The sequence below is a fragment of the Lissotriton vulgaris genome, chromosome 1_2 (assembly GCF_964263255.1).
Source record: "Lissotriton vulgaris chromosome 1_2, aLisVul1.2, whole genome shotgun sequence".
NCBI lineage: Eukaryota > Metazoa > Chordata > Amphibia > Caudata > Salamandridae > Lissotriton > Lissotriton vulgaris.
In genome coordinates this window covers 90,439,086-90,461,246 of record NC_141686.1, presented here as the reverse complement: position 1 = coordinate 90,461,246, position 22,161 = coordinate 90,439,086, and the positions used below count along the sequence as shown (strand labels likewise).

Sequence of the window (22,161 nt, the reverse complement as noted above, 5' to 3'; positions counted from 1 at the left end):
ATTACACTCCCACGCAGACAAACCTCTTGGTTCCTTTATGGCAGAGGCGCTGCAGAACACAATTTTTCGCACTGACTGAGATCCAGGAGGTAATAGATGAATACTTTGACATAAACTGGGAGTCCACAGACATGAAGGCCAATGAGTGAAAGGTGTCTTATTTACAGAAAATAAACCAACTGATGACGGTGCCAAGAGGTCAAGAAATTACTGAGTGAAAGCTGGGATGTTTTAGACGTTCTTACTTCAAAAGAGTATGGACAAATGTTGCACAGAGAGGGCGACAAGTTGGGAAGACTCTTGGCTTGGTAACTGAACAACTACTATATAAATGTACTTATTGTTTTCCTGTCTGCGTGACCTTTGGTAGTGAGATCCTACTATTTACATTGCTTCTCTTACACATGTCACTTACTTGGCTTCTGGATCGTACTCTGCCCAGATACGCTTGAATTCGTCCAGGTGATGGGGACCCAGGATGGACCAGTCTCGCGTCAGGTAGTCAAAATTATCCATAATGACAGCCACAAAGAGGTTAATGATCTAGAAACAATGACATAAAAAGTGTGATATAGCTGGGTGTACTGGTCAGTTCAATTTCTATAGAAATTAAATTCCTGGTACTTAGATTTTTCCATAGATTCTGGGGAGACAATCATAACTTTGTTAAAGTTATAAAGGAGTACATTAAGCAACATTTTCGATTTGGATATCATCTAGCTGAAACACATTACATTTAAATAAACAACCTGTTTACATCTGTTGCCATCCCTTTGCACCCTAAAGGCAAATTTGGGGTTACTAGTAAAAAGTGCATGAAATGAATGGTATAGTCGACTATTTATATGTGTATGTCAGGGAAGAGATAGCTTTGAAGCCTGTCACTGAGATACATACAAATGTTGTTGTTATCTGACCCTCTGGAGCCTCCATGCCTTAATAGAAATATACAGGATTAGGATTGAACAAGACAGAGAATCCGACTACAATGTTCTGACATGGAATCTTAGAGAAAATGATTGTGAGTTATCTTGGTAGTAGGCGAAATTTGATAAGGTCTTTTTGTCTATAGTGATTCGTTATACACTTCTGTGGGAATCAATGTTCAATGTGGTCGGTCTAGTAGGGGATCCTGCTAACAAAAGTGATATTGAGCGGGGGTGGGAGGGGGGCTCTACTTTCATTGGGAAACAGCTATCAATGCCAAAATGAGTTGCCCGTGGAGGTGACATTTCACAGCTAGGCATTTTGGGCTTCAAGAGCTGCAAAGGTAGCGAGGAACCTGGTGCAGAATGACATCGAATAGATATGTTGGATGACTGAGAGAAATGGGGTGTGTCCTCCTGACTGCCATCAGTTAGGCTCACGAAGCATTAGCCCGGTCTTCTTGACATGGAGGATGCAAGAGTATCTTGCGGTTCCATACGGACCAAGGCTGATGCTAATTAGAAGGGTGTTGCACTGTATGGAATGCAAAGGCAGTGGCGGGCGGCATGGCTCGCGGGTTTCAGGGCAGGCACGCGGGGTATTTTATGGGGTATTTGAAGGAGGGGGGAATAAAAAAGAAAGAAATAAACCTACCTTGAGGTCGGGTACCATGTCTCTGCTCCTGCGCTCCTGCCTCCGACTCCAGGAACAGGAAGCAGGCAGCCAGGCTACCTCCCCTAAGCCAATCACAACACTGCAAAGCATTATTGTGATTGGTCTCAGCGCTGTGACAAGGCACACAGCCAGGGGCTGGAGGGGGCATGTTCTCCATGCAGGCTGTAATGCAGCCTGCATGGAGAATGGAGAAAGTGCGCATGACTGGTTTGGGCATCCCAAGAGGGCCAAACAAACAGTCATTGCGCACCTAGGAAACGGCAAACCACTCCTCCCCTGCTACGAGAGCACAGCAGCCCCACACACCAGCCCACCCACAAAGCTGAAGGACACGAAGCATAAAATGATAATAACTTTTAGTTATTATCATTTTATGTTTCTACTTGGCACTGCTTAAAAGCATTGGGCCGCCACTGTGCAGTGGGGAATGAATCACTGGGTTGTGCAGCAGGATGTTTGCGAGGACGTGAGTCAGAACAGCCTCCAGACTGTCCACAAAGTCTGGGCTGGTTGCACAGTGATAGTGGTGATTTGCTCTGCGGATTCAAGAGCTCAGACACAGGCGTAAAGAGTAAAACTATGATGATGGAGGAGAGGGAGGTGCTGTTTTCCTGACAGCTGAAATGTAACACCAAATCTCGTTTCTGCAGCAGTTTCATGTGCTGAGAAATGTGCTGGAGATGTGGTTTTAAACTTGTACAACAATTTACTCCCGCATATTAGAACGTGAGAGTGGGAAGTGGGTGTTCAGGGCAAGAATATATATAAAGGTTTTCCAATAAAGTGCAGGTGTAAGTTTGTATCCATGGAGGGAACAGGAAGGGAAGACCTCCAGGACTAGCGGATGTGTATCAGAATGGGTTTTTGCATGGGGTAAAACGCAATTGCCTGTAGCGGAGGATAATCAGATGGACCCAAATGATATACCCCATCAGCTCGGTTAAATGGGTTAGAATAAAAAGCTAACTATCACCATTTGGTTTGGGGGTTGCAGCATAGAGTCCTTGAGGAATCTGCATAATTTACCTTCAGTTAAAATGCCACGCTCACCATTAGTTGCTCTTCAAAACTACTCACATTTCCCATTACAGTCACGTTTTTTGACAGATATGATTCTTATTGCTCTTCACCTTTGCCCTGTTCTGCACTTACCCCCAGTTATTTTAACCATCTTTCCTTGGTTATTGTTGTACTTATCATTATTATTACTTCAGTATGATGAGTGTTACTTCCTAGTTGGACAATGGCAGATGCCTGCCTATACTACACAATCAGTTATGAGCATGTTCACAGATCATGTGGCACATGATTGCTGAAAAAGTGAGCAAGCAATGAAACTGGGGACCCTCAGATCCTTTGCACAGAGGCTGAGACTCACCAAGAAGGCACACAGCATGTAGAAGCTGATGAAGTAAAACACAGCAAAGCTGCTCCCACAGGCATTTTCCCCTTCCGTGGAATTGGTGGGTTCGGACTCTGGGGCGCACTTCTTGTTCGGAAGACAAGCGAGCATGATCTCCTGCCACGCTTCACCAGTGGCACACCTGGAGAAAAAAAGGAGATGGGGAAGAATGTAAACAACCATCCAAAGCATGCGTGGTGTATTCTTTGCTAGATGTCACTGGTGATCTATACACAGCACTCACAGAACCTGTATTTTTCCAGTGGTTATAACCCTCGCTATGCATTGCATAACTTGTTTTCCTGTCTTACCATAGCTTGTCACACCGTTTACACACTGGTGATCCATTATAGCAGTCCTACAAATCTTCTCCTGTTTTATGCCTTGAAAATTCTCCTGCTCTCTCTATGCAGGATTTCCATAGCTTGGATACATGATTTTGCTGTTGACAGCTGGAGTGTCCAACTCATTGATTGATCCTTCTACTTTTTCATACCTATGCCTCATTTCACCCTGTGTCATGATCCTGCTATCAGCAAACAGGCATACCATACCGTGTCCGGTTATCTGTGGTGCCTCTTTGATTATACCCAACGGATCAGCACTCCAGTGCCTATCATTCAGCCACTCTTTAACACATTTCGCCACCCCGTCTCCCATGATGAGACTGTTTTGCTTATTTGCAACTGCAGAAGGCTGAACTGAAAGAATTACTCTCAAGCATTCCCTGCCCAGCCTGGAAGGCTGAAACTACCAAACATATCATCAAGGGCAGTATCACTCCTGTAGTGGCACTTTTTGCCGCTAATGCAGCGATAATCTTAACGCCCTATCAGCATGGGCACGTTAGCGCGCGTTTCCATGCCTTTTCGCCATTTTCCTGAATGCCCAGCAGTGCATCTCTAATGAGAGGCAAAGTGGGCGTTCCGCCCCCAAATAAGGATAAGTTACTTACCTGTAATCCTAGTTCTCTTCCAGGGGTATACTCATCAAAATCATAAGCACTGAATAGTCCCGCCCACGTGCGGGATCCCAGAGCAATAGCTAACAATATGCATATATTTACATCTATATACACATAAAATATCCATATTTATAGATAAGATGTGTTGGAACTTGGGATGTCAGGTCACCTAGGGTAGCCTGGCCTAGGGTAAGACATAAACACTAGAGGCATAAATGTGAAGGTTGCAAACCACCCAGCAGTAAATCCACGCAATAACACTTAAAAAGGACACTACACCAATTTGTTAGAAAAATATGTACTGGTTTATAAAAATAATATCTCTGCTCTTTTGTTCCAAAATTTACAACTTAGGACATTTCAGTTTGTCTTTGAAATAGCAATTATACCTTTTAAACTGCTAAGCAAATTATCAATTAGCTTTATCAGTACATTACATTTAGTCAAGCACTATAACCATGCCTGGCAGGTAACACTAATACTTTCATAAGCCAGATAATTACACACTGTACTCTGCTTTTACTCCTCCGTACCTCTACTCCATCAGGGGGGGGCAAGCTGTCACGAATTGTCAAGAACCAAGGGTTTAATGAGGCCTTTATATTCCTTTCACCCCACAGGTAAAACCAGGCTTCTTGAATCGGTCAGTTTTGGAAGTTATGTCACTCGTTTTTCAGGCCCTCCAACCTCTTCCTCTCAATCAGTGTTGCCCAGTGTGGGGAGGAAGACAGACGATCAGGAGGCCTAACCAGCTCTCCCTCGCCACCCCTCACTCTTCCCTGCTTACTTGGGAGGGTGGCTAGCAGGCGGTTCTTCCGCTCACCCTCTGTGCCTGCAAGACGCTTTTCTTCCAGTGATCGGCCTCCCCGCCCCCTCTCAGAGGAGCGGAGGCCCTCCCAGGAGCAAACCGAGGCGCTGTCACGGTGATTCAGCCACTCGGCAGGGCTGCTCCTCGCTGACAAGGATCTGTCCCTCGCCGCTCCGATCGGACCCCGGCCACTCGACGCAGCCGCCTTCTCCTCTCAGCTCTCCTCAGTGTCGGAAGACGACGAATCCCACACACGGGTTCTTCCGCGCATGCGCGGAGGTACAGTGTCTCCGCAATGGGCCTGCTCGGTCCTAGGCCCCTCCTGCAAGGCAGTCCCCAATTCAGTGGGGAATTAGCCCGCTGGCGCCGGGCATGAGCACTTCGCTCTCTCTCTCCTGATCCCACCGGGCGTTGTCACAGAGTGCGGTAGGCGCCCCCGGGGTCCCGTTCACGGCGATAGCCTCACAAGACTGCCCAGGCTTTATGGGACCTTTCTCCACTCTCCACCACCTTGACAGTTAGGAGAGTGATTGCTCACTACAAGTCCAGACACTGGTAAGAGGAGCCCAGTGCTACCCAGGCCAAAAGCTTACTACTTGCCCTAGGAAGGGAGGGGGGATCAAAGGGGGGCTCCCACAGGATTAAGCCACAGTGCACTTTTCCAGCACTAGACCACCAGCCCTCCTTACTGGACAGACATAGGGGCACAGGGGACCTCTTAATTCAGTTCCCAGTGCAGGGTCCTCCTCAGCTCCACAGATCACGAAAGTTAACCCTTTCACCTAACTGTCCAGGGTCAGCAGGATGAACTAGCTTGGCTAGGACAACAGGAATGGGCGGTGGAAAAGCCTTGACAGAGGGCTACTCTTGAAGAGCAGTCCACCCTTCAGGTTCCTACCCCTACCAGACCTCAGCCTTCACTCTAACTGCTCCTCACTGACAGATAAAATGGCTGTCCAGCATTCCGCCTTTTATAGGCTGACCCCCAGAGGTCCAGAAGGGACCAGAAGGTTCTGGAATGCCCTATACTACTCTATGGGACAGTTTCTGGGTTTGGCAGTTAGGGCAGTTGGTAGCCACCATTTTGTGGTTCCAACTATTTTCCTGTCAGAACAGGCCTCTAGGCCTGAGGTGAAAAATTATGAGGGGGAAAAGAACACCTATCCCCTTGACCAACACCTAGAAAAAGTTAGTGGACAAAAATTATTAAGGGTATGAGGGGCAAAAAGGGGACAAAATAAATAATAAATTGGAGGGACTACGCAAAAAGCCAGACAGGTCTAACACGCGTCCCCCCTCAGCTGAAAGTGGGGAGAACTACCCAACCCTTTGGGAGTCCTCATCACTAAGGCGGAAATACCTGGAGAGACCGTCTGCATTGGCGTGGTCCACTCCAGGCCGATGTTCCACCCGGAAGTCCATTCCCTGTAGGGAGATGGACCACCTCAACAGCTTGGGATTTTCCCCCTTCATTTGCATCAGCCAACGAAGGGGTCGGTGGTCAGTCTGAACCAGGAAGTGCGAGCCGCAGCTTCTTCAGAGCCCACACCACCGCAAAAGCTTCCCTCTCAATTGCACTCCACTTCTGTTCCCGGGGAAGCAGTCTTCTTGATAAGAAGACCACAGGCTGATCCAGGCCCTCTTCATTTAGTTGCGATAACACTGCCCCAATGCCATGTTCTGATGCATCTGTCTGGACAATGAACTCCTTGGAGAAGTCTGGGGCCCTCAGGACCGGTGCTGCACACATTGCCTGCTTCAATTTCTCAAAAGCTTGCTGACAAGCGTTCGTCCAAACTACCCGTCGAGGTTGTTTCTTAGAGGTGAGCTCTGTGAGGGGCGTTACAATAGTGCCATACCCCTTCACAAAGCGACGGTAGTAGCCTGTGAGGCCCAGGAAAGCTCGGACCTCAGTCTGTGTCTTGGGGGGTTCCCAGGCCATGATTGCCTCAATCTTTGCCTGCAGGGGCTGCACTGTCCCCCTACCCACCAAGTGTCCAAGGTACACAACCGACCCCTGCCCAATCTGGCATTTGCTGGCCTTGATTGTCAATCCAGCTTGTTTCAGGGCCTGGAGAACTGCTTGCAAATGTTGCAAATGGTCATCCCAACTGCTACTGAAGACAGCAATGTCATCCAGGTAAGCAGCAGAGAAACTCTCCATTCCAGAGAGGACCTGGTTCACCAGCCGCTGAAATGTGGCAGGGGCATTTTTGAGCCCAAAGGGCATCACGCAAAACTGGAAGTGTCCCTCAGGCGTGGAGAAGGCTGACCTTTCCTTTGCTCCATCTGTCAAGGAGATCTGCCAGTACCCCGAAGTGAGGTCAAAGGTACTCAGATATTGGGCAGCTCCTAGCCGGTCAATTAATTCATCCGCCCTAGGGATCGGATGAGCATCTGTCTTTGTCACTGAGTTCAGTCCTCGGTAATCCACACAGAATCTCAGTTCTGGTGTGGTGCCTGGTGGCGCAGCTTTTGGCACGAGCACCACCGGACTGGACCAAGGACTGTTGGAAGGTTCGATAACTCCCAGCTCTAGCATCTTGGCAACCTCTCCATGGATGCTAGCCTTCACCTTGTCGGACAGCCGGTAGGTCTTCGACTTCACTGGTGGGCTGTCCCCTGTGTCCACATCATGGGTACACAGGTGAGTCCTTCCCGGTACAAGGGAGAACAACGTAGAGTACTGCTCCAGTATCTGGCGGCAGTCCTCCCGCTGCTCAGGAGTTAGAGTGGGAGAGAGAATCACTCCCTCCACTGACCCATCCTTCTCTTGAGACGAGAATAAATCTGGGAGAGGTTCGCTTTCCGCTTCCTCTTCCCCATCAGTCACCATCATCAACATGACCTCGGGCCTCTCATGGTGGGGTTTGAGTCGGTTGGCATGCAGCACCCGTAGGGGCTGTCGAGGGGTCTTAAGGTCCACCAGGTATGTGGCCTTACCCTTCTTCTCCAACACTTCAAAGGGGCCTGTCCAGCGATCCTGGAGGGCAATAAGCTCTCCAGGCTCCATCACCCACACTTAATGGCCAGGCTCCAGTTCCACCTGGTGAGCATTGTGGTCATACCACTCTTTCATGACTGCCTGGCTGGCCTCCAAGTTGTCAGAAGCTTGCTTCCACAACTTCGCCATTTGGCTCCTGAAGGCCAGCATGTAGCTCACCACATCCTGGGGGGGTTTCCTGGGAGACTTCTCCCAACCATCCTTCACCAGGCTGAGAGGACCGCGTACAGGGTGCCCATACAGAAGTTCAAAGGGGCTGAAGCCCACTCCCTTTTGTGGCACTTCCCTGTAGGAAAAGAGCAAACAGGGTAGGAGGACGTCCCATTTCCTCCGCAGGCTTTCGGGCAGACTTCTAATCATGCCCTTCAAGGTCTTATTGAACCTCTCAACCAGTCCATTCGACTGGGGGTGATAAGGAGTGGTGAACCGGTAGGTCACTCCACACTCCTTCCACATCGCCCGCATGTAAGCTGACATGAAGTTGGTCCCCCTGTCAGACACAACTTCCTTGGGGAATCCCACTCGGGTAAAGATCCCCATTAGGGCTCTAGCCACCACAGGTGCAGTGACTGTCCTCAGAGGAATTGCCTCTGGGTACCGTGTGGCATGATCCACCAGAACCAGGATGAACCTGTGACCAGCTGTTGTTGGTGGATCTAAAGGCCCTACAATGTCGATGCCCACCCTCTCAAAGGGTGTGCTAACGACTGGAAGTGGTTCCAGGGGAGCCTGCAGCTTCACCCCTGTTTTCCCACTGGCCTGGCAGGTTACACATGTCCGACAGTAAGTGTTGGACGCCACTTTCATCTGAGGCCAGTAAAAGTGGAGGACAAGCCGAGCAAAGGTCTTGTCCTGGCCTAAGTGTCCTGCCAAGGGTATAGCATGAGCCAATTCCAGCAGAAAGGCTCGGTATTGTTGCGGGACTACCAAGGCCCTTGACGAACCAGGTAAGGGTACCTTGGGTTGACTGTAGAGGAGTCCATCCTCCCAGTAAATATGGTAGTGCCCCGTAACATCACCTGCTGCCTGGGCTTCAGCCTGACGCTTCAGTCCCTCAAGGGTGGGGCACTCCCTCTGCCCCTTACAGAATTCCTCTCTGGTAGGACCTCCCTCCACATGCCACTCAGCAGGGATGGGTAAATCCTCCAGAGAGTCTACTTCCCCCTCCATGGACTCCTGGTCCACCACCGCAGGTGGCCGATCTATCACATGGGGTGTGGAAGCCGAAGCTTTTTGGCAGCGGGTTGGGCCATTGTTCCAGGCTCCAACCCAGGCGAACTCCCTCTCCGGGCAGTCGCAGACCGTGTGCTCGCACAGGCCCAGTCAGGTGTACCCAGCATCGCAGAGTGCGTCCGGTATTCCACCTCTCTCCAAGTGTTGTGCTCCATGTCATTCCCCAGCAGACAATCAACTGGCACGGCAGGGCTTACGGCAACTCGAAGTGAACCTGCAACCCCCTCCCACTCAAAGGGAACCTCAGCCACTGGATAGTGGCCCATTCTGCCGTCAGCCATCGCGGCGGGGTGGAGTACATTGGGAACCACTGCTCTGGAGACACCAGTTGACTTCTCACCATAGTCATACTGGCTCCTGTATCTCTCAGAGCCTCCCCTCTCTGGCCATTGATGGTGACCCATTGCCCATACTTTGTAGTATTTGGGCGCACCTGGATCTTTGGAACCATCTCCCGCTCTCCCAGGGACACTAAGGTGACACCCGCCCACTCACCCCCCTTATCTAAGGGCAACTCCTCCCCGAGCGCTACACTAGCTACTCCCGGTGGTTTTCCTCCGGTGGGAGGGGGTGGTCTCTTTGGGCATCTGACATCTCCCTTATAATGTCCAACACCACCACACTCGAAACAGTGGAGAACCCTTGGCTGCTGGCTTTGGCCAGGATTAGGGTTTCTGGGCGGGTTTGATTTAGGGGTGAAACCTGCTCCCTTCCCTTGGAAATTATTTTGGGGACCTTTAGAGAACTCCCTCTTTTTATCTCCCCCCTCCTTCTTCTGGGGGGCGCCCTGTCCGGCCTTTTGGGAATCCCCTCCAGTCCCCTTTGAGGACACCCGGGTACTTGCCCAGATGTCCGCCTCCTCTGCAAGCTTCCGGGGATTGGTCAGCTTGCTGTCCACCAGGTGTTGGCGCAGCTCGGGAGAGCATTTCTCGAGGAGGTGCTCTTTCAAAAATAGATCATACAGCCCCTCATAATCCTTCACCTCACTGCCCTTGACCCAACCTTCTAAAGCCTTTCTGGCGTAGTGAAGGAAGTCCACCCAGTTCTGGGTGCTTAATTTGTGGCTCCCCCTGAACTTCTGACGGTACCTTTCTGGGGTAAGCCCAGACTTCCTTACCAACGCCAGCTTCATGGTGGGGTAGTTGGTTTGTTCTTCGGGTTCCAGGGCCAGCAAGGTGTCCCGACCAGCAGGAGGCATGTATTTATACAAACCACCCCCCCAATGCTTTTCCTGCACCCCATGGGCTCTTAGGGAGACCTCATAAGCAGCCAGCCACTTGGCTATGTCGTCCCCCTGACTGAAGCTAGCTGTAAGGTCTTTCTGTAAATAGGGTCTGGACTCCCTGGCTGTCTCTTTTGTCTCGCTGCCACCATTCATTTCAGGAGAGGACCCCCGTCGCAGGCTTCTGAGTTCTAATTCCTTCAACCTGAACTCATGGGCCATCCTCCTCTCCTCCTTCTCCTGCTCCAGCTTAGCCAACTCCCATCTCAATTGTCTTTTCTCCCTCCTATCAGTGAGCTCGGCTTCAGTTAAGCTTCCCCCAGAGGCGCTACTGCCCCTCCTGGAATAGGACACTGGTCCTGGGAGTAAGTTTTCCCCCTCAGAGTGGAATAACCCATCTATCTCCACCACCGTGTCCCGGTCTGCCCCTTCCTCCTCCTCCTTCCCTTCTCGGTGTGCCTCCACCCAAGCCCTTAGACTGGTCTGGAGCTCCCCCTTCCTGGCACCATGCTTGAAAAATACCCCCATTTTCTGGCAGAACTCTTTCAGCTGAGCCACAGAATAGGTATCTAGGTTTTCTAATGCAAACACCATTTTGAAATAGGCAAAACCAGTTTATACACACCAGGAAATTTGAGTTGCAAGGGCAACCTAAAGCTACCTCCACCCACCACCAGGAACAAATTTGAAAAAAACAAAAGTCAAATCAGGAGGGCCGCAAGGAGAAAACTCCTGGTGTAGGCCAGTGTATTGCGTTTAATTACTACTGAGTAGCTGCAACCTCAGTCAGTATCCCACCGCTAGACACGAATCTGTTGGAACCTGGGATGTCAGGTCACCTAGGGTAGCCTGGCCTAGGGTAAGACATAATTACTAGAGGCATAAATGTGAAGGTTGCAAACCACCCAGCAGTAAATCCACGCAATAACACTTAAAAAGGACACTACACCAATTTGTTAGAAAAATATGTACTGGTTTATAAAAATATTATCTCTGCTCTTTTGTTCCAAAATTTACAACTTAGGACATTTCAGTTTGTCTTGGAAATAGCAATTATACCTTTTAAACTGCTAAGCAAATTATCAATTAGCTTTATCAGTACATTACATTTAGTCAAGCACTATAACCATGCCTGGCAGGTAACACTAATACTTTCATAGGCCAGATAATTACACACTGTACTCTGCTTTTACTCCTCCGTAACTCTACTCCATCGGGGGGGGCAAGCTGTCACGAATTGTCAAGAACCAGGGGTTTAATGAGGCCTTTATATTCCTTTCACCCCACAGGTAAAACCAGGCTTCTTGAATCGGTCAGTTTTGGAAGTTATGTCACTCTTTTTTCAGGCCCTCCACCCTCTTCCTCTCAATCAGTGTTGCCCAGTGTGGGGAGGAAGACAGACGATCAGGAGGCCTAACCAGCTCTCCCTCGCCAACCCTCACTCTTCCCTGCTTACTTGGGAGGGTGGCTAGCAGGCGGTTCTTCCGCTCACCCTCTGTGCCTGCAAGACGCTTTTCTTTCAGTGATCGGCCTCCCCGTCCCCTCTCAGAGGAGCGGAGGCCCTCCCAGGAGCAAACCGAGGCGCTGTCACGGTGATTCAGCCACTCGGCAGGGCTGCTCCTCGCTGACAAGGATCTGTCCCTCGGCGCTCCGATCGGACCCCGGCCACTCGACGCAGCCGCCTTCTCCTCTCAGCTCTTCTCAGTGTCGGAAGACGACGAATCCCACACACGGGTTCTTGCGCACATGCGCGGAGGTACAGTGTCTCCGCAATGGGCCTGCTCGGTCCTAGGCCCCTCCTGCAAGGCAGTCCCCAATTCAGTGGGGAATTAGCGCACCGGCGCCGGGCATGAGCACTTCGCTCTCTCTCTCCTGATCTCACCGGGCGCTGTCACAGAGCGCGGTAGGCGCCCCTGGGGTCCCGTTCACGGCAATAGCCTCACAAGACTGCCCAGGCTTAATGGGACCTTTCTCCACTCTCCACCACCTTGACAGTTAGGAGAGTGATTGCTCACTACAAGTCCAGACACTGGTAAGAGGAGCCCAGCTCTACCCAGGCCAAAAGCTTACTACTTGCCCTAGGAAGGGAGGGGGGATCAAAGGGGGGCTCCCACAGGATTAAGCCACAGTGCACTTTTCCAGCACTAGACCACCAGCCCTCCTTACTGGACAGACATAGGGGCACAGGGGACCTCTTAATTCAGTTCCCAGTGCAGGGTCCTCCTCAGCTCCACAGATCACGAAAGTTAACCCTTTCACCTAACTGTCCAGGGTCAGCAGGATGAACTAGCTTGGCTAGGACAACAGGAATGGGCGGTGGAAAAGCCTTGACAGAGGGCTACTCTTGAAGAGCAGTCCACCCTTCAGGTTCCTACCCCTACCAGACCTCAGCCTTCACTCTAACTGCTCCTCACTGACAGACAAAATGGCTGTCCAGCATTCCGCCTTTTATAGGCTGACGCCCAGAGGTCCAGAAGGGACCAGAAGGTTCTGGAATGCCCTATACTACTCTATGGGACAGTTTCTGGGTTTGGCAGTTAGGGCAGTTGGTAGCCACCATTTTGTGGTTCCAACTATTTTCCTGTCAGAACAGGCCTCTAGGCCTGAGGTGAAAAATTATGAGGGGGAAAAGAACACCTATCCCCTTGACCAACACCTAGAAAAAGTTAGTGGACAAAAATTATTAAGGGTATGAGGGGCAAAAAGGGGACAAAATAAATAATAAATTGGAGGGACTACGCAAAAAGCCAGACAGGTCTAACAAGATGCATATACAAATACATATGCATCCTGAAAAACACCATATTAGGCTCCAAAACTGCCATTACTGCATGTAAAACTTTTACATTTGATCAAAGAAAGACATATAAGTCACCATATATGATATATGTAAAGAAGAAAACTGCCCTGAGTTTCTTTGAAACACACAATCTTTAACTTCAAAGGTAAAAACAGGCAGGATCATAGAGGCAGGTTTAGCCTAGACAAGCTGCATAGAAAACAATTCGAAAATTGGCGCCATGCCTTTAAGACCTCCAGGAACCCCCAGGCTCCCATCGTGCACCACAGGTGACAGTTAGGTCAGTTCTTTTGGATGGCTTATAACAGTGTAATCACAGCATGGGTAACAGGTACATATATAGGTCTGGTATCCGTCCGGAAAGGAGGGAAGGTTGCCTATGACTTTGATGAGTATACCCCTGGAAGAGAACTAGGATTACAGGTAAGTAAGGATTAGTTACTTACCTGTAATCCTAGTTCTCTTCCAGGGGTATCCTCATCAAAGTCATAAGCATTAGAATATTCCCGCCCATGCGCGGGACCCCGGAAACAATATATTATATGTGCCCCACATATACATATACATATATATATAAATATATATATATAAAAATAAGCAATTGCAGCCAAATAAAACAGTAGAGCTGGAATATGCTGTGAAGAATTTCCACCATACATGTGTATTAGCATTAGAAACATGATAAACAACACCAATGCTTGTTTAGAAACTGTTTTAATGCTTAGAAAACAGCAGAAATTCTTATAAGACACTGTAAGCATATACAGCTCCCAGGCTGCATTGCAAATACCCAGTCTAAAAAGACTGAAAAGCTAACCCTGTGGCTGCATGTACCAAAACTGACGCTGTGCCTTTAAGGCACCTCTGCCCCTAGCTTCCCATCATGCCTCAGGGGTTACAGTTAGGTCAGTTGTTCTTTTCGGAGACTGAAAACAAAACCATGGTAATAACAGGTTAAAACATCTCCTACTTAATAAACAAAGTCCTTTGCCCGGGGAGGCGGGAGGGTTGCTTATGACTTTGATGAGGATACCCCTGGAAGAGAACTAGGATTACAGGTAAGTAACTAATCCTTCTCTTCCAGGGGATCCTCATCAATAGTCATAAGCATTAGAATAGAGTAGCGAGCCTCACCTCATCCCTGCGGGCAAAGGAATCAACAGGTAACATTCACATTCGTAGGCCCAAACAGTAGGCCTTATTCTACCCAAATAGGTTTCTCAAGGAGGCTTGCCCTACTTGAGAATCCGCTCTGGAATCAGACTCTAGGCAATAATGCCTTGTAAAGGTATGGACTGATTTCCATGTCGCAGCCTTGCAAATTTCTGACATGGGAATGTCATGTAAAAATGCTGTTGTGGCTGCCTTCCCTCTAGTGGAATGAGCTTTGGGTGATTGTAACAAAGGTTTGCCAGCCAGCTGGTATGCTAGTTTGATACATGAGACAATCCATCTGGAGATGGACCTCTTGGCTGCCGCAAACCCGGTCCTCATTGACCCATAATTGACAAAGAGTTGGTCTGTCTTTCTGGTGCCCTTTGTTCTTTCTAGGTAAAACTTTAGCACCCGTTTAAGATCTAACGAGTGCAACGACCTCTCAGCTGGGGTCGATGGGTTAGGAAAGAACGAAGGAAGGGTAATCGTTTGGTTTATATGAAAATCCGATACCACTTTTGGAAGGAAAGAGGGGTGAGCTCTCATTACCACTCTGTTGTGGTGAAACACCGTGTAGGGTTCCTTGGTGCAGAGTGCTTGAATCTCGCTAACCCTGCGAGCAGAGGTTATTGCCACCAAGAAGGCCGCCTTCCAAGTGAGATGCTGCAAGGAGGCCTTGTGTATAGGTTCAAACGGTGCAGACATCAGCCTGGAGAGAACCAGGTTCAACTCCCAGGGAGGAGAAGGATTTCTCACAGGGGGATAGACCTTCTTCAATCCCTGAAGGAAATCCTTAACCACTGGGACCTGAAAAAACGACGTTTGTGTAGGTGATTTTCTGTACGCTACTATGGCAGATAGGTGAACCCTGATAGAAGCGTATTTCAACCCTGATGTCGCTAAGTAAAGGAGGTAAGGGAGGACTACCTCTTCTTGTCCTGTGGTGGGATCAAAGCCATGGTCCCTACACCAAATGAAAAATCTCTTCCACTTGAATGCATAAGACGCCCTAGTGGAAGGCCTCTTTGCCTCTTTTAAAATATTCATACATTCTGGAGGCAGATTTAAGTGTCCGTATTGCAAGACCTCAGGAGCCATGCAGTCAGGTTCAGTGACGGGAGGTTGGGATGCAGGATCCTCCCGTTCATTTTGCTCAACAGGTCTGGTCTGCATGGCAGACGTCTGTGTGGACACAGCGACAGATGTAATAGGTCTGGATACCACCATTGTCGCGGCCAATCCGGAGCAACTAGGATCATGTCCATGCTCGATCTGATGAGCTTGGCCACCACCTTCGGAATCAGAGCCAGAGGAGGAAACGCATAGGCGAACATTCCTGTCCACTCCAGCAGGAGAGCGTTCCCTTGTGTCCCTGGTCGGTGGAACCTGGACGCGAAGGCGTGGCATTTGGCGTTTTCGTCGTCCGCGAATAAATCTATGTCTGGACGGCCCCAGCAACGGAAGAGTTCTTCGACTACTTCGTCGTTTAGCACCCAGTCTGGCTGATCTTCGAAGTGCCTGCTGAGTGCGTCCGCCTTTGTGTTTAGCTCGCCTGGAAGGTGTACTGCCACCACCGACAGTCCCCGAGCCAGAAGCCAGTGCCATATGGTTTGGGCCTCCTGAGACAGAGGGCGAGACCGTGTTCCTCCCTGCTTGTTCAGATAGAACATTGTTGTAGTGTTGTCCGTCTGAACCAAGATCTTGTCCGTTGTGATTGCTGGAAGGAACGCTTTGAGCGCCAGATGTACTGCTCGAAGTTCCAGCATGTTGATATGGTAAGTCTGAAGGTTGGTCGACCAGCGACCCTGAATCTGAAGACGACCCATGTGAGCACCCCAACCTTCCAGAGATGCGTCCGTTATCACAGACATCGAAGGAAGAGGCTGCTGAAAAGGGACTCCCTGCAAGACATTCCGAGGGCGAGTCCACCACTGTATTGAGGACAGTGCTGCTTGAGATAGGATGATTCGATCCTCCCAATCTCCAGTCGCTTGGTCCCACTGGTCTTCCACAGACTCTTGAAGAGGACGCATCCTCAACCTGGCGTTTGGAATTAGGAAGATGCAGGACGCCATGGAGCCCAGTAGAGACGCTACTTCTCGCACCTTTGGACGAGGAGACTGAAGTAACTTTCTGCATTTCTGCCCCATGGAAGATAGTCTCTCCTGCGAAGGAAACGCTCTTCCTAAATTTGTGTCTAGGACCGCTCCCAGATAGTGGATAGTTTGCGTGGGATGCAGGACTGACTTTTCTGTGTTCACGTGGAGCCCAAGCCTGTGTAGTTGTTGAAGACACAGACGACAGTCTTTGGTGGCTTGATGAGGGGACTGGCTCTTCAGGAGCCAGTCGTCCAGATATGGGTACACAAAAAGACCTTTTTTGTGTAGACATGCCGCTACCACTGCCATGCACTTGGTGAACACCCTTGGTGCGGATTTCAGACCGAACGGAAGTACTTTGTACTGGTAATGCTTGTTCCCTACCAGAAACCTCAAGTACTTCCGATGACCTGGTGTGATAGGAATGTGGAAGTACGCGTCCTGTAAATCCACCGAACACATCCAATCTCCACTTTGTAGATGAGGACATATCTGATGAAGTGCCAGCATGCGAAACTTCTCTTTGACCACCACTTTGTTGAGGGACCGAAGATCTAGAATTGGTCTGAACTTGTCCTCTTGGTCTCTTTTGGGGACTAGAAAATACCTTGAGTACACTCCTCTCCCCCTTTGGGATGGGGGTACCTCTTCGATTGCGTTTTTCTGCAAGAGGACGCTCACCTCCCTTTTGAGGAGGTTTAGATGGTACGAGCGAGTCTTTTTTGGAGGAATCGGTTGTGGTCTCTTCCGGAAACGTAGCGCATATCCATTGCGCAGTATATTCAGCACCCACTGATCTTTTGTGATGCTGACCCACTCTTCCAGGTGTTGCGAAGCACTTCCTCCCACTGGAGTGGGTAACGGCGCCAGAGGAAGCCACTGCTCAGGCCTTGCCTCCTCTGGGCGTGGCAGAGGACTGATGATGTCCGCCTCTGCCTCTGCCTGATTTTCCTCCTCTGTATTGTGTCTTCCCTTGTGGCTTGTTCTGAGACCATTGAGGGGTTTGAACCCTCTGTTGGCCTCCCCGGTTCTTGTTGGTCTTGAAGCGTCGCTTGAACGGCTCTTTCTTCTTTTCCAGACCAACCGCCTTCACCGTGTCCAATTCGGTTTTCATGCGGGTCATTTCCTGATCGGCATGCTCCCCAAAGAGTGAAGATCCTGAGAAGGGCAGATTGAGGATGCGTTGCTGGGCATCTGGTTTGAGACCCGTCAACCGCAACCAAGAAGATCTTCTCGCGCAAACCCCATGCGAGTAGGCATGTCCTGCTAGGAGTGCGTTATCTGCGGACGAACTGATCATTTGGTTTGCCACCAAACAGCCCTCCGTCACTGTTTCCTCAAAGTCCTTCTGGTCCTCCTTGGGCAATTTCTCTTTGAATCGTTCCATGGAGTCCCACAGTGCTCTATCATATCTGCCGAGAAGTGCTGAGGCACTAGAGACTTTCAGTGATGAAGCTGCTGTGCTGCACACTCTGCGTCCCCAAGAATCTTGGGTCTTGCTGTCCTTGTCAGGAGGAACTGAAGAAGAGGGTGCGACTGCGTGATTCTTCCTAGCTGAGGCTACGATAACAGAGTCCGCCGCAGGCTCCCCTTTAACAAAGATTGGGTCCGAGTCGGCCGGCCTATACTTTTTCTGGATACGTGCCGGAACCGCCCTGATTGCCGCTGGCGTGAGGAAGACCTCCTTGATTGGGTCCATTATCCCTGGAACCAATGGGAGCAAAGGCCGTGAATATGATTTGTGCCGAAGGGTCTCAAAAATTACAGTAGTGGAAACTTCTGGAACAGCCATTTCTATTTGAAGTTTTTGAGCGCCCCTTTGAAGAACGTCTAGGTATGTGTTGACGTCGTCAAGCGGGGAAGCTCTGGAGTGAGGGCTGTCTGCCAGCGTTGGGGAGTAATCCCCTTTAGAAGATCTTGAAGAGGATGAGGAGGAGGTTGATGGTGTTCTCCTTCTCCTGTGGTGAGATTTTACCTTCCTCACTGGCGATCTTCTCGGTCGGTCTTCCCTTCGAGGAGAACGTGATTCTCTCCGACGCTCCCTTCGTGGAGATCTCGACCTCTCAGTTCGTTTCTCCCTTCTCGGCGTTTGAGATCTGGGATGCTCTCTCCGCGGTGATCGGGAGACCCTGGGGGTATGCGACCTTTCCGCTCTCCTCTCCCGAGAGCGTGATTGGTGCCTGATAGGACTCTGTCTGTCTGCCTCTTCTACCAGTCTCTGAAGAGGTGACCTGTGGAGTGGGCTTACATATCTGTGCAGCCTCTCCGTCGCTCCAGAATCCTTCCACGTGTGCAAAGGAGCATACCATCTTGGCGAGAGTGTTATCTTTCGCTGGGGCAACGGACTTCTACTCCTGGAACTGGACCTCGATGAGCTAGAGGCCCTTGAGGAGGAATGGTGAGAAGCCGATTGGGTCACCAAAATAGTCGAAGGCACTGAAGGGGATTTTCGTCTCACCGGTGTTGGCGGACGTCTTAGAAGTCTTTCCCTTGACGTTGGACGCCTCTGCGGCGTCGACGGAGTGATAATCTTCGACGTCGAACGCCTCGATGACGACCCGTGTTCTCTCGACGTCGACCTGTGATGTCGAGCCGCTGACGGTGTCTTCTCCCTCGACGTCGAACAGCGTCGTCCCGCCTTCGACGGAGGTCTCGACGTCGAACGGCGTTGCCCTGCCGTCGACGGAGGTCTCGACGTCGAGCGGCGTTGCCCTGCCGTCGACGGAGGTCTCGACGTCGAACGGCGTTGCCCTGCCGTCGACGGAGGTCTCGACGTCGGCCGACGTTGGTCTGTCGGCGACGGAGATGGCCTTCGACGTCCTGTCGTCGACGAAGCCCTTGATGTCGACCTGGCATGTGGCGACGGCGGAGGATCGGACATCCTCGACGTCGAGCGCCGACACGTCTTCGACGATGATCCCTTCCTCGACGACGATCGTCCGAGGGGGCTCTTGCTCCTCGACGCCGAGCGCCTCCGTGGAGACTTCGGCGGAGGTGTCACACTCTTCGAAGCCTGTCGACGTTGGGACGACGGCGAGTGTATTCTGTCTCTCGACGCCGACCGTCGCCTGGTTGACGGCGGCGGAGTTGACTTACGTCTTGACGTCGATCTTCTCGTCGACGGAGATCTCGTGGCTTCTCTCGACGCCGATCGTCGCCTAGTTGACGACGGCGGAGCTTTCTTCGTCGTCGGTGATTTTCTTTTCGACGACGATTTCCTCGTCGACGCCGGTCCCGACGTTGACGGAGCTTTATCTTTCGATTTTTCCATCAGATGCTTTGGGCCAAACCATAGAGCCTGTTCCTCTCCCTGTCTTTTAAAGTTCTGTCAGACAGGTTTTGACAATGAGAACAGTCCTTTGGATCATGATCTTCTGGCAAGCATAAAATACAGACCTCATGAGAGTCCGTTTTTGCCTTCTTGTGGCCACAAGAAGGGCAATCATCGAATAATGAAGGCATCCTGACAGGAAAAACCTCACAAAAATTCGACTGCTAAGCAGTTATTTTTTTCAGCGCCGAGCCCGGCGCTGAGGTCGATGGACGCTCTGACTTGCCTTTGGAGGGAGTTCTGGGTCTCTTTGAACTCTTCCTCTCTGTAGATCTTCCCCTCATGGATTTGTAAAAAGTCAAAGTAAATCAAAAAAAAATGTTCTTTAGAAGCTTTTCTGACTGAAAAAGGCAGAAAAACTGTGGAGCTGTGTATCCAGGGTCCTTCCTGAAGGAGCCGGAAAGAACAACTGACCTAACTGTAACCCCTGAGGCATGATGGGAAGCTAGGGGCAGAGGTGCCTTAAAGGCACAGCGTCAGTTTTGGTACATGCAGCCACAGGGTTAGCTTTTCAGTCTTTTTAGACTGGGTATTTGCAATGCAGCCTGGGAGCTGTATATGCTTACAGTGTCTTATAAGAATTTCTGCTGTTTTCTAAGCATTAAAACAGTTTCTAAACAAGCATTGGTGTTGTTTATCATGTTTCTAATGCTAATACACATGTATGGTGGAAATTCTTCACAGCATATTCCAGCTCTACTGTTTTATTTGGCTGCAATTGCTTATTTTTATATATATATATTTATATATATATGTATATGTATATGTGGGGCACATATAATATATTGTTTCCGGGGTCCCGCGCATGGGCGGGAATATTCTAATGCTTATGACTATTGATGAGGATCCCCTGGAAGAGAACTTATCCTTCTCTTTCAGGGGATACTCATCAATAGTCATAAGCACTGAATAGATTAGCAAGCCCATCCCCATACCATGCAGGCGAATACCAGCCTGCCAAAACATTTTACCAACAGACATTCCCGGATACCACTGGGGGGTATGAGAACAAATTGTACTGCCTAGAACGCTAGCTGAATGACACTCGAGCAAACTGAATAGCATTTCTAAAAACTGTAACCTAAATGTGTTTGACACTTATTGCTGAATCAATAGCATTTTTAAAATAATTCTCTTCTATTTTGCGCCGTCATTGTACTAATATTTACCACTACTTGCTAATAACGGCTGCCTTTACACTGAGCCCCGCCCCGGCATTTCCCCGGCCCACCGTGGGTTAACTTTCCCGACTGAAGTGGAGGGAAAGGCTCTTCCGGGTAGGCGGTGGCCGAGTGCTGCTGCTGGTTATAAATTTCACACACAAGGCAGAGCGCGCAGCGGATGCGACTGGGGGGTATGAGAACAAATTGTACTGCCTAGAACGCTAGCTGAATGACACTCGATCAAACTGAATAGCATTTTTAAAAACTGTAACCTAAATGTGTTTGACACTTATTGCTGAATCAATAGCATTTTTAAAATAATTCTCTTCTATTTTGCGCCGTCATTGTACTAATATTTACCACTACTTGCTAATACCGGCTGCCTTTACACTGAGCCCCGCCCCGGCATTTCCCCGGCCCACCGTGGGTTAACTTTCCCGACTGAAGTGGAGGGAAAGGCTCTTCCGGGTAGGCGGTGGCCGAGTGCTGCTGCTGGTTATAAATTTCACACACAAGGCAGAGCGCGCAGCGGATGCGCGCAGCGGTGCGCCTGAGTTGCGCCAGAGTTAAAGCCCGTCTGCGCCCGTCCGCGCCAGACCAGCGCAAGCCGCCACCTCCCTTGCATCTTGAGGCAACACCGCGCCATGGCCATCATCAGGTATACCCGGTCTGAGCTCCTCTCTCTGAATACTTCCCACTCCCTGCCCCATAGTTCTGCCCAACAGCCTCTATCTACGCCATGTCCCAAACATCTTAGCAGTATGTATGGCAATGTACGTTCACTACCGAAAAATGCCCTAGCAGTATGGTCTTTACTTGACCTAGAACAGCCAGATCTTTTCTTCATTACGGAGACATGGCTGAAAGACTCATCCCTCCCTGACCTTGCAACAGCCCTACCCACGGGCTATAGTATCATAAGACTAGATAGGACTGAAAAAAGGGGAGGTGGAACAGCTATAGTATTTAAATCTCATATAAATATTGCCATCATTGACACGCAAATTACAGAGAGAGGTGAATTTCTAGTTTTCTCCCTAAAAGTAAACAATAATGAATCATGGAAAGGAGCACTCGCTTATAGACCACCAGATAGCAAAACTCATTTCACCACTCAGTTATTAGAGATTCTGGCCCCGCATGTCCTTGCCTGCAATAATTTCTTGCTAATAGGTGATTTTAACTATCATATAGAATTAAAACAAGACACGCACACCATGGAACTCATTGATAGCATCAATTCTCTTGGCATGACGCTACTAGAAACTGGTCCTACACACAAGGCTGGCCATACTCTTGACTTCTTATGTACTAACTCCCAGAATATACAAATGGTGGAACTCTGCCCAGTCCTATGGTCAGACCATATGATAATAAA

The 22,161-nt window shown here is 49.8% G+C and overlaps 1 protein-coding gene across 2 annotated transcripts in view; it reads right to left on the bottom strand.

Moving 5' to 3' along the window:
* The window catches only part of CACNA1C (calcium voltage-gated channel subunit alpha1 C), a 1,657,037-nt gene that overhangs the window by 173,279 nt on the left and 1,461,597 nt on the right, over positions 1-22,161 (bottom strand). For both annotated transcript variants that reach the window (XM_086952879.1, XM_086952878.1), the window contains exons 35-36: positions 2,981-3,146; positions 416-543 (exon numbers count right to left, since the gene is read on the bottom strand). In XM_086952879.1, coding sequence (XP_086809005.1) covers positions 416-543; positions 2,981-3,146 — 294 coding nt within the window. The remainder of the gene's footprint in view (positions 1-415; positions 544-2,980; positions 3,147-22,161) is intronic.